This window comes from Alligator mississippiensis, chromosome 3 (genome assembly GCF_030867095.1).
Source record: "Alligator mississippiensis isolate rAllMis1 chromosome 3, rAllMis1, whole genome shotgun sequence".
Classification (NCBI taxonomy): Eukaryota; Metazoa; Chordata; order Crocodylia; family Alligatoridae; genus Alligator; species Alligator mississippiensis.
In genome coordinates, this window is record NC_081826.1 from 250,083,726 (window position 1) to 250,096,337 (window position 12,612).

Sequence of the window (12,612 nt, forward strand, 5' to 3'; positions counted from 1 at the left end):
ATTAAAATTAAAATATGTCAACAATTTTCCTTTTAATCCCATTCTTGAATGGATTTTCTCTCTGCCATAAAAATTAATTCTGGTTTGAAAACTGACAAAGTCTGAAGCTGTAAGGAAATTTATTTTCAAAGATCTATTTAATTTATCTTAAATTATGCAATTGTAATTGAAATATAAAGTCTTACCTGTTTTGTGCTTGTATAACTCTCAAAGTTTCAGAAAAGTTAAGCTTATCCTACTTTTAGTGGATATTACCATCTAAGGCTAGGATCCGAAAAGGAGCCTAAAGATCAAGCAGCTAACTCTCTTTGGCTTCTTTGAAAATCCCAGTCTAATTGATCATATTTTTGGAGGGAAATGTAACCCCACAGTACAGCAAGAGTATTCATAATCTATGTAGCAAAGACAAAACAAAGCAAATTATTTTTTCTAAAGTATTTTAATTTTAATTAAAATCAATTAAATTTTAATTTTAGGACCACAAATTCCCCACTCTAATTATTTTTTGTATGCCAGAAATATTTTAATTTTACACTATTACTAATCTTTATATACAAATTGTCAGACTTTCTCCAGATCTCCTATGGAAGAAGTGCAGCCAGCCTGCACATATGTATTAGCCTTCCTTCTGCTGTTATAGTTATATACAGGTTCTTTCTCTTTATTAAAGTAAAAACTAAGTAAAAAACTATAAATCTTCCACTTGCAAAAATGACTAAAGTGGAAATCAGTGTTAGTCTGATACATACCAAAATAGTCCAATGGATTGCCCATGACACATTATTTAGCTTTTTCTGCCTAACTCAAGTATACAAATATACGAAAAGAAAGAGAAAAAAACCCAAAGTTGGAGAACTTTGGTGTTTTTTCACTTACTTTTCGGATATGTGTTTGTTTAGATGTATGTTATAGCTATTTTGTCCTCATCTCATATGCTAAAGAGATATTTGGGGTACCTTCATCCTTGTATTCTGTGATTCCTTCTTTCAGATAGTCACCCTACTGACTTGTTTTATCCTATGGGATCTGAGTTTAGTTTTGAATTACTGGGTAGCTCTTCCTTTTAAACCTTTTCAGGATTGCCTTTCCAGTTTTCAGACTTTCTGGAAGAAATCGATTCTGTATGTATAACCAACAAAAAATGTATTTAAATTCATATGCTGGTTTTTCTGCAACACTTAAGTCTTTCTACAACTTACCTTTTTAAGGGTGGAAACTTAAGCTTTGAAGGGATGCCACATGAAGTTAAGCAGACACTATATGCAAGCATTAGTAACTGCACATGGCAGGCAAGTCTGATATCAGTTTTCACAGGCATGATTTTCAGTTTTTATTCTCTTTAAAACCCCATTATTAATTCCTTGTTGGATTCTTCTTTCCATGCTTTAATCATCAGGGCTTTGGATAGGAGAAAAATTGGAGGGGAAATAGAGAATTCACCTATAACTTACTTGAGTTTTCCAGATTAGTCTCTTCTACAGATCCATGCTCATATTTCATCTTCTCATTTGTCTTATGAGCAATCAGTTTTAAGAACCTGAAGGGCAAGCTGACTGTGTGCCTTTGTGGGCACATTAGAAGTTAACTTGCATTGTCACAGTGTGACGTTGCCTGAGGTCTTGTCTACACTTGGAGAGTTTTGATGGTTTACCTCTATCAGAGTAGGTAAACTGGCAAAACCCTTGGGGCATGTCCATATTTCTAACTAACCAGGTAAGCCAGCAGTTACTCAGTTACTCCCAGGTTTAAATGATCCTGATGCTCAGATATCCTAGAACAAGGATTTCTGGAATTGAATGATATACAGAACTCTAAAGTTGGGTAATCCAGTTATACTATCTCTAGTGCCTCTTATGGTGACATAATTGTCTAAATCTCTTTGGTAAGTAATTGCCTATCCCACCTCCTTTGAATACACTCTTGTTAGGAATACTTTATTCCATATTTCCCTGAATAGATCAGAAAAAAGCAGAACTAGTACAGATGATAGAGTGAATAATGAATGTGAGGTGAGACAGGTTGTTCTATTTACACACATTTTAAGTGTAAAGAAGGAACTATTTTAGTCTTTCAAGTAAAAAATACAATTCTAGCCTTTTGCCTTCTTGTGTCCTAATCTAAATATTACTTGAGCACACTCTTTGGTTTTTATATAATACAGTTTTGGATAACTTTTATAGATATTTTCTATGACATTCATCATCCTAGTAGCTAAATAATATTCATGTCTGTTGTCTTAAATTGGTTACAAAAGAAATGTAGTAGTTATTTTGTGTATTATAGAAATGAAATAATATATTGTAACATCTTCCTGTAAAAGTTTCCTGAATTCCATACTGTGGACACGCCAGAAAAATAAATTTTTCTTCCTTGGGATGAGCTGTCTTGGTTTGAATGTTGAGCAAATTATTGAATTTGTTTCTCATTGACCTTTGACTTTTACTTCCATATCTTCGTGGAACAATTGGCATTTCACGTATGGCTACTACTTGTATTTTAAGAACTCTTTAAATAAGCAGTGTATTAGGTATACATATTTTACATTGGAAATATGTATTTTTAATCAAGAATGGGAGCTCCTGAAAGAATGAATTACACTGGGCTATCCAATCAACAGTTGTGTAGGGAAGTCATTAACCCACTGTCCTTTCTTTCCCCCCTCCTCTTTGGTTTTGTTTTTTTGTTTTGTGGTAGTCTGACCCTTGGTTATCATTGCAGAACTATGGAGGTGCAATGAGACCCCCACTGAATGCTTTAGGTGGCCCTGGGATGCCTGGAATGAACATGTAAGCAAAATAATAAACTACTCAAACCTTTACAAAAATAACCATTTCCTTTTTAAAGAAAAGATAATAACTGTTACACGTATGTAGGATGAGGGAGAATGTGCATTAATTGAGTCATATTAACAGTTGTGTTAAAACAAGGAAACACTACAATGTTCTCACTCTTCTGCAAAGCAACTGTTACAGTCTCTTCTTTTCTCAATCTAAGTGTGTTCAAATGTTGGATTTTTTACAGGTTAAGGTCAAAGTAGTGGGATATTTTGTTGGTACAAGCTCTCTAGATTTTTTTGTATATTTATTAAGAATTGTATGTTTATTTCACTGACTGAACAGTAAATCTGTTTGCCATGAATTCTCTCACACAAGAACTTTGTTAAAAACAGCGTAGGTGTGATGCAAAAGTAAGCAAGTGCATAGTTTGGACAGAAGGAAGCCATTGTTTTTAAATAAAAAATGGGTGAACATTAAAAAAGGAATGTCCTAATTCTGCACTGTTACAACTTTCTTTATTTTGTGTTGAGACACTATTGTGACTTCACTATAACCAGATAAAACCAGTATAATGGAGTGGACAACCAGGTCTGAGATACTTTGGCATACTGTTTGGCATAAAAAGGCTTCTTGGGCTAGATTATCAATTGATATAAGGTGGTGTAAAATGATTACACCAGTTTATACTGCCTCTAGATTTTGTTCACCAAGTTTTTTCTTGATCCCTGTAGACAGCTCACATTTTCTAAGCCTGCAGAGTAACTTCATATATCAAACAATTTCAGTTTTTTCTGGGATAGAATAAGTTAAAGCTAAGGATTCAACATAGTAAAGGCACAAACTTGGAATCTTTGGTGTTTTTGATGGGTCCTACACTTTCTTCAAGATGATATTATGGCTGACAAGCCAGGAAAGACCTAATGTGTCCCACACATTGATTGTTTAGACTTACACCTGCATAAATTCAAAGACGTTAAGCCAGAAGGGACTATTATAATCATTTTCTGTATAACAGAGGTGTAAGAATGAGATGCAAGACATTGAAAATGTTATTACAATTTAAAACGAAGCAAGTCTTCTTCCATTGCTTCCTTCTGCTTCTTATGTCTCAGGATCGAGTTTTCAAGAGGTTTACAAAGAAACATATATAAATTATGTAGACCTGTTATCTTATCATAGCTGCATTTTTACTCTTAATTTTATAGTACTTTTAAGTGGGTCAGTAATGTTTTTTATTTCAAATCAAAGGTTGCAAACCTAAAAAGGTTGAAAAACTTGAGCTAGAATATATCTTTTAGAGACATCCAGTCGTGATTTTAAGATTTCAAGTGATAGAAAATCTACACTGCCCTTGTTTAAGGTCTTCTCATCTTCAGGCAGGTCTTAAATTCTTGAAGCAAGGAATATCAAATACAATCCAGAGTTGGTGTTATGCTATTACAAATATATTATATTGTTCTTGGAGCCACCTGAAATATATTCAATGTAACATCATCCCTTCTTTAAAATAAAATAATATAAAGAAAATAGCTAAGTGCTTGAAATCAAGCATGGATACAGCACAAATAATACATTCCAAAAATAGTCCTCAGGGAAGAAGGTACTGGGTAGCGTGGGGCCCCTGCAGGACATGCTTGGAAATCTGGTGGTCGCACCAGACAATAAAACTGACCTCTTTAACAAATTCTTTGCCTCCATTTTTCTGAGCAGGAACCAGGACATCCCCCCCCACCGGGATTCTGGACGGACTCAGGAGAGGCACCGCCAGGCCTAGGGTCAGAGAGGACCTAGTCAGGGAACTTCTGGTGGTTCTGGACATATTCAAATCAGCAGGTCCAGATGATCTCCACCCCAGGGTGCTGAGGGAATTGGCAGAGGTCATTGCGGGACCCCTGGCACAACTTAACGAGCACTGGAGGTGCTCTGGCGAGGTGCCAGAGGACTGGAAAAGGGCCAACGTGATCCCCATTTTCAAAAAAGGAAGGAAGGAGGACCCAGGAAACTATAGACCTGTTAGTCTTACCTCAGTCCTGGGAAAGCTCTTTGGGAAAATTATCCAGGAGCACATCTGTGAGGGACCAGCAGGGGAGATTATGCATAGGGGCAACCAACATGGGTTCATTACAGGCAGGTCCTGTCAGACCTACCTGGTTGCCCTCTATGACCAGGTCACAAAATCCTTGGACGCAGGTATCACAGTGGACGTAGTCTTTCTGGACTTTAGGAAGGCCTTCGACACTGTCTCTCACCCCATTCTCATGAAAAAATTAAGTGATGATGCCTGCACAGTCACATGGGTTGTAAATTGGCTGGAGGACCACACCGAGAGAGTGATGGTGGATGGGTCATTTTCGACCTGGAGGGATGTGGGCAGTGGGGTTCCCCAGGGCTCAGTCCTTGGATCTGCACTGTTCAACATCTTGATCAGTGACTTGGACAAGGGGGTGAAAAGCACCTTGTTCAAATTTGCGGATGATGCTAAGATGTGGGGAGAAGTGGGCACGCTAGAAGGGAGGGACAAGCTACAACTAGATCTGGACAGGTTACAGGGGTGAGCGGATGAGACTAGAATGGGTTTCAGTATTGACAAGTGCAAGGTACTGCACCTAGGGAGGAAGAACCAGCGGCATACCTACAGGCTGGGGAACTCCCTTCTCATCAGCACAGAGGCAGAAAAGAATCTTGGAGTCACTACTGATTCCAAGATGAACATGGGCCACCAATGTGAGGACGCAATCAGTAAGGCTAACCGCAACTTGTCATGCATCCACAGATGCATCACAAGCAGGTCCAAGGAGGTGATCCTCCCCCTCTATGCGACATTGGTCAGGCTGCAGTTGGAGTACTGCATCCAGTTCTGGGTGCTACACTTCAGGAGGGATGTGGACAGCATCGAGAGGGTCCAGAGGAGGGCCACTCGCATGATCAGTGGTCAGCAGGGCAGGCCCTTCGAGGAGAGGCTACGGGACCTGAACCTGTTCAGCCTCCTCAAAAGAAGGCTGAGCAGGGATCTGGTGGCCATCTATAAACTTAGCAAGGAGGACCAGCGTGGAACAGGAGAGATCCTGTTCCCCAAGCACTTCCAGGAGTAACTAGGAATAACGGTCATAAGTTGACTGAGAGTAGGTTCAGGCAGACATCAGGAGGCACTACTTCACTGTCAGGGCGGCTAGGATCTGGAACCAACTTCCAAGGGAAGTGGTGCTCGCTCCTACCCTGGGGGTCTTCAAAAGGAGGCTAGATAATCACCTAGCTGGGGTCGTTTGATTCTTGCCCAGAGCAGGGGGTCGGACTCGATGATCTGCTCACGTCCCTTCCAACCCTACCCTACCAACTATGAAACTAAGAGACTCCATTACAGAAAAAGAAATCCAGACTTTTTTATTTAAGAAATAGATATGATTTAGTAATAGAAAAGTAGTGAAAGTTAAAATATATATATTAATAAGTAATGCAGTTTACCTTGTGTCAAGGCAGTTACACATCCATTTAAGGCAGCCACACAAGAAGCAGGAAACATCTTATTTTTCTTAAGAATGCTAACAACATTTAACTCCATGTAATCCTACAGCTCTTCAGCAGCACCATGGAGCTTTTTTTGTTTTTCTCTGCCTGAAGTTTCCTCCATGACCTCTACTTAATTTACAAATTTCAACAGCTTGTTAGATGCAAGTCAAGTGAGCTTGAAATGAGCTATCAGGTATCAGACGCAGTCTGGTCATTGCTGCTTATGCTCTGCTGAGCTCCTTGCTGTCCTAGCTAGACTGCTTCCAACACTTGGAGCCAGCTATTGAAAGCTAACAGGAATATCGCTGCACTATGCTGCAGACTGCAGTGTGAACATTGGTCTTTTTAAGCATTTACATTAATCCAAGTATTACCTGCTGTGCAATATCATGTTTACATTCTGTGTCACATCAGTGTTTTGGATGAGGAAAGAGCTACAGTATTGTGATGAGTTTTCTTAGATAACGGGGACCTAGAAATCTAAGTATCGTGCATGGCAGAAAGTAGCAAGAAGCTGAACATCTCACCTTGTAATTACTAGCCAAGGAAGGCTTGCTGAATATTTGTCTTGAGCCTGCAAGAACTGCTTGTGTCAGGAAATTCCTTGCATGAGAAACTATGAATGCTTTTTTTTCCTCATACACACAACTACACAAGACTGCCTACAGTCATTGTCCAAGTCCAGATATCCTCCAAAAAGCATGTTGCACAGATGGCCACATACAGAGTAATGATGTTTCATGTCAGTACAAGAACCAAAAAATTAAAAAAATAATTTTAAAAGACACAGATCGACTTGAAATGACATTTCATAAGGATCAAAACAACCCAAAAAATCATTTCAAGTTGAAAGATTTTGTGTCATGTTATTTAACTCTCTTTAAAACACTTGTTTTTAATGTGCCCGCCAGGGGGGGAGGGGGTAATGTTTATTCACGGATTTAAAAAATCACTCAGTTCTAGCTATGCCTCTTCTGTTGAGTAGTATATGTTTTTCCCTAGCTTTGCATATGCATCATTGTATTTCACAAACAGCAATGTATAAGGAACATTTTACATAGTTTTCAGTATTGTTTTGGAAATATTTTAAATGTTTTAAAGAACAACACATTCCAATAGAAAAGTTTTGAGAGACTCTTTACCATCATCATGAATGTTTATTGTTGCTGTGTGAATAATACTGAGAAAAACACTGAAGACTCAGCAGTCTTGGGTCATCATTTGGTTCCCTACATGCAACGAAGGAGTTTCCATCAGCTAATTGCTTTATCTTAGCAACACTATAATAAAAGATTATTGGGAAATATTCAGTACACAACCACTGAGACATCCCAGCAGGTGTTAGGTTTGCCTTCAAGTAGGAATGCAGAGCTAAGTGGTCTAGAGCAGCAAGTGGCACATGAATAGATATGAATACTTCCATAAAATTAAAATGTGTTATTAATTATATTTCTTCTTGCTTTCTTTTTATCCCAAACAACACTTTCACAATCACTTATGAAGAACCCAACAGGTCTTGAATTTTGTCAATGGCATAATACATGATTTAGGAACTGAGTCGGGATGAATCGGTTTAGAAACTGGTAGAATTGGGTATGAGAAAGGAAGAGTATTCAAGGACAATTTTCTACAATATCTAATTACCTGTTTAAAGGCCAGTGATAATCTTGGATTAGTTTAATACTCTAAATGGTCTGTTTATCAGTTGAAATCACACTTTACTGCAGTGGATGCTTTGATGCTACCAGAAGACACAGGTGAAAGACAGAAATTTCAAAAAGGCATCTTTTTGCTTACACAGTGAACCGATTGTTCTGAAGTTACACCACAGAGCAGTTGACATTGAGCTTCTTGGTCGCATAGCTGGTCAGAAGCCAAAGTTTGTTTGATTAAATCCTCATCTGCCATTTTTTTTGCAGGGGTCCAGGAGGTGGTAGACCTTGGCCAAACCCAACAAATGCCAATTCTGTAAGTAAAGATTATTCAACAAGTAGAATAGTCCATGCCCAGTTTTGTTTCCCATTGTACTTTCTGATGCTAGTGATTTCTACCCTTTCATAGCATGAAATAATGTATTATAAAGTACATCTCCTAGTTTACCTTTCTTCTACTTTTGATTGTGGATTCCTTTTGGATTCCCAGTTATACAACAGACCTGCAGCAACTACATCACTTGTTCAAATAGTGTTCAATATATATATTAACTTATTTTAATACAACATAACTATCAAGGTAGCATAGGAATCAGCGTCTTCTGACCTGTGACCTCTATAGACCACAATTTGAAAAGATAAGCTGTAATTTTCTAGTTGCCTTAAGTTGTTTTGTTCCCTTCTTCATTCTTATTTTACAAATTATTCTGTTATCTGATTGCAAGCCTCCCTGCACTTTTGGTTGGAAGTGTGTCATAGAAATCAAATAAATACATAAATAATATTGCCTCAATAGTTTTTATAGGGAAAAAGCATATTAATTTATATGCCCATTAACATCAAATTATAGAGTAATCTCTCACAAGACATTGTCCATTTTGATATTTTTAACAACTGAATTCTGGCCCTCACAAAAAGCCACCCACACTCTTGAAATTAATAGGTTGCAATAGCTACAGTTGAAGAACAATTAAGGAATGATTCAGCCTATAACCTATACTGACTGCCAGTATTTGAAAAGATACAGAGCTCAAGAGTTTAGTTTTAGTAAACATGATGAAGACCTTCATAATATGTACCTTAAATTCTTGAGTAATCTGGTAGAATCATATGTTCCTTCTGAGCATTTATAATAAGGTCAGGGGATTCTGTTGGTGGATTTGCAGTTAATTCTGGACTAAATAGGAGGGAAAGTATTTTTGAAATGAAGACTTAAATTTTGAAAGTATCTCCCAAATGGCCTCTAGCACTTTTTGTATTCTCTGCCGGAGCCATGGTAACTTCACTTCCAGTTTAATTTTTAAGAGCTGCTTGGTGCTCAGAAATTCAGTGTTTCTTCAAGCTATGGTTAATGAGCTGCCTATGATCTTGCTGCCACTCCATGGAGTGCTGGCTGGCCACAAAGTGTTGATTCTCTTCCTTTTTCTGTTGAATTATACTTTAAAAAGCTAGAAATGGTTTAAACACTCTTCTTATTGTATATTTCCATAAAATTATTTCTAGTGAGTGCAAATGTATGTTTCAATGGCCAGGTAAATCATGAACGGGAAAGATGTAGCCCGCATTATGAAAATGCTTGAGACCTCCTGCATTAGACACATTTATATTAAGTTAATTAAATCCTTGTTTTAGCCAAGTGATGTTCTAGTTTTAAACTTCTCAACACCATCTTCCTGAGCTGCTGCTCAGTCACATAGAGAAGGTCTCTGAAATGCCTTTTTATAAAGAAGAAAACTAAGTTACTTCCCACAAAATAGCATCTGTAACAGATCTGTATAAGCTGGATAATGATATTTAATTGGAACATTCACATTCTCCTTTTAAAAAGAAAGGTCGTTTCTGGAGTTCAGATAGTGAATATCATGATATTTCCTAAGGTCAGACTGAGAGAGAGAGAATACAACTATTCCACTTTATAGCCTTGCTTCATTTTACGGACCTAAAAAGATATTTAAGTCTGTTCTTTTTCAGGATACCATGTGAACCTTGTTTACTTAGTTTAGCTTTGTGTTTAAGATAGAGGTGTTAAACTTATCTTGCCCTGTGAACCAGTTGAACAGGCTGGGGCCAACCCATGCATCCCATGGAGCACCCCCTCCCACCCCACCACATGCCAGATCCAGTGCCTGCTCCGGGACCTGCACTGCATGCCACACCCATTTCAGCTGGTCTGGGATGCATACCACACTTGGCAACCATTTCAGCAAGTCCAGGATCTGCAGTACACACAGCACCTACCCCTGCGAGTGTGTGACTGTGCCACATGCAGCACACATTCCAGTCAGTTTCTGATGTATGCTACACACACTGCCTATTCTGATCAGTCTGGAACAGGTGCCATATGAGGCACCCACCAGAAAACCACATGCAGCATTGGGATGCCATGTGCAGTACAGTCCCAGACCAGCAGAAGCACGCACCACATGTAGCATGGATCCCAGACCAGCCAGAGTGGGCACTGCATGCAGCATGCATTCCAGGCCCTGCAGCTAGAGCTTGTCCAGCACACCCCTCACTGATCGAAGTCCCTTCCAGCCCTGATGTCTATGAAATATATGAAACCCCATTTGGGTCAACTATCAGACCCAGGGATAGCACTGGGGGCCAGATAATGGAGATTTCCAGGCTAGATCTGGCCCACAGACCATATCTTTGACACCCCTAGTTTAAGTTCCTCCCTGTACTGGGGCTGAAACATTTATAACTTTGCAACTTACTGACGTGTTACCCTAGTTTGTTGTGGTTTGTGCAGGTGAAGCATGAAGCTTGTAGTAGTATGAGCAAGTGCTATAACTGATAGTGCAGAAGCTGCTAATTAAGATCTTGATCCTGCAAGCAATTCAGGCTCTATATGGCACAATGCAGATACCTGAGCTAGGCCTGAATTAGCTAGTTTTTGCACTGAAAACATCTGTAATAGGGCATGACAGGCTCGTGGCCCTAGGGCAGCCATAATGCTCTCTGGTGGTCTTGCAGCTTCTGCCAAGCTCAGACTCTAATGTCACTCTCCGTAGATTGCTTGCCCACCAAGCCTTGTTCTTATTATTAAAGGTTGATTAAGGGAGACTGCCCATAGGCCTTAGAGTGAGCCTTAATCCTAACAATTCCCCACTGGGTCTCTCCTATTCCCCACTAGTTTCAGTCCAGCCCTCAGATCTGATAGGTCCCTCTCGGCCTGACTATGCACCTGTAGGGCACCTGTAGCCTCAAGGGGAAATTGTGTGGCTCTGTTCCTCCCCTACACCACACCCCAAACCCTCATGGATGTTATCACTATGACATTCAATTCACATACTTGGCCCCTTTTGGCCCTGAGACCCCCAGTCTCCTTCTCAGACCCTCTCTCTGGGCTCACAGACCCCCGATCTCCTGCGCAGCCCCTCTCTCTGGGCACGTGGGCCCCACAGTTCAGCTTACAACCCCTCTCAGACTCGTGGACCCTCATCTGGCCCTTTCTCTGTCCCTAGGCCCATTGGCCCTCTGGTCCATCTGTCCGTCAGTCCCTTCCTCCTGTACTCTGCCTATCTTTATATCTTCTTGGGCCTCACTCTCTTTCAACCCTGCTTGTCCCTGAACCCTCTGATGATGCTCCCAGTCCTTTCCAGGCCTGGACCCCACTCTCAGCCCCTGCTCGGCTGCTGGCACTCTAAGTATGTCTTGCCTACCCTTGCAGGGCTGCAAGCTAAACTGCTAGTACAGCTTAATGAACACCTGCCCTCTGGCAGGCACTTAAGCTTTCTCTAGGCTTAACATAAAACAGGGGCACCTGCCCACACACCCGAAGTCCTTCTCTGTCCTAGGTAGTTCTTCGGTTCCCTGCATTGCAGAGGTTCTCATTCAGAGCCACTGTCAGTTCAGGAGTCCTCCTGCTCTGATGTCAGGAGCTCCTCACTCCATAGCTACCAGGGCAAGACTACCAGACTGGTGCAGGCTCTAAACCAGGCATAGGCAACCCCTGGCATGGGTATCGGACTGTGGCACGTGAAGGCACTTCTCTTGGCTTGCGTTCCTCTGGGCAGACAATGGGGAAGGGGTCAGGCCTGTGCTGCTACAAGGATCAGACACCTTGTGGCTCCAACACCATCTGCCCTGGCACACCAACATCTTATGAGTCAAGATGGCAGGTGTTTTTGGCACTCCACCCAAAAACATTGCCTACCCCTGCTCTAGGCTTATATAGTTCGAGCCTGTGCCCTCTTCTGGTCATGTGAGTTTCTCATTAGCCCCTCTTTGCCACCTGTAAGTGCCTTGCTATACAGGGGTTGACAACCTTTTTGCCATGGAGAGCTGCTGCTTATGACCCAGTCCCTACCTCAGGCCACAGCCTTGCATCCCCTGGTGAACAAATGATGATGTGAAGGAAATAAAATAAGGTAGGCACTAGAACCCTGGGACGCCTCCTCTGCTGCATGGGAGAGAATAAACTGAATATGGCAGGCTCTAGAACCCTGGGGGCCTCCTCTGCCACCATGGCTGGAGCATCTTACTAATTCTTTGGGCTACCACGGGCCAGATCCAGCCCATGGGCCATAGGTTACCAACCCCTGATCAGTATCCACATTAGCCTGAGCTGAGTCATGTATCTGTACATGGCAGTGCTGTGGGTTACAGATCTATCTATCTATCTATCTATCTATCTATCTATCTATCTATCTATCTATCTATCTATATACACA

The 12,612-nt window shown here is 40.6% G+C and overlaps 1 protein-coding gene across 3 annotated transcripts in view; it reads left to right on the forward strand.

Annotated features, from left to right (window-relative positions):
* The window catches only part of SSBP2 (single stranded DNA binding protein 2), a 333,271-nt gene that overhangs the window by 274,759 nt on the left and 45,900 nt on the right, over nt 1-12,612 (forward strand). For all 3 annotated transcript variants that reach the window (XM_059725068.1, XM_059725067.1, XM_059725069.1), the window contains 2 exons: nt 2,719-2,786; nt 8,204-8,252. In XM_059725068.1, coding sequence (XP_059581051.1) covers nt 2,719-2,786; nt 8,204-8,252 — 117 coding nt within the window. The remainder of the gene's footprint in view (nt 1-2,718; nt 2,787-8,203; nt 8,253-12,612) is intronic.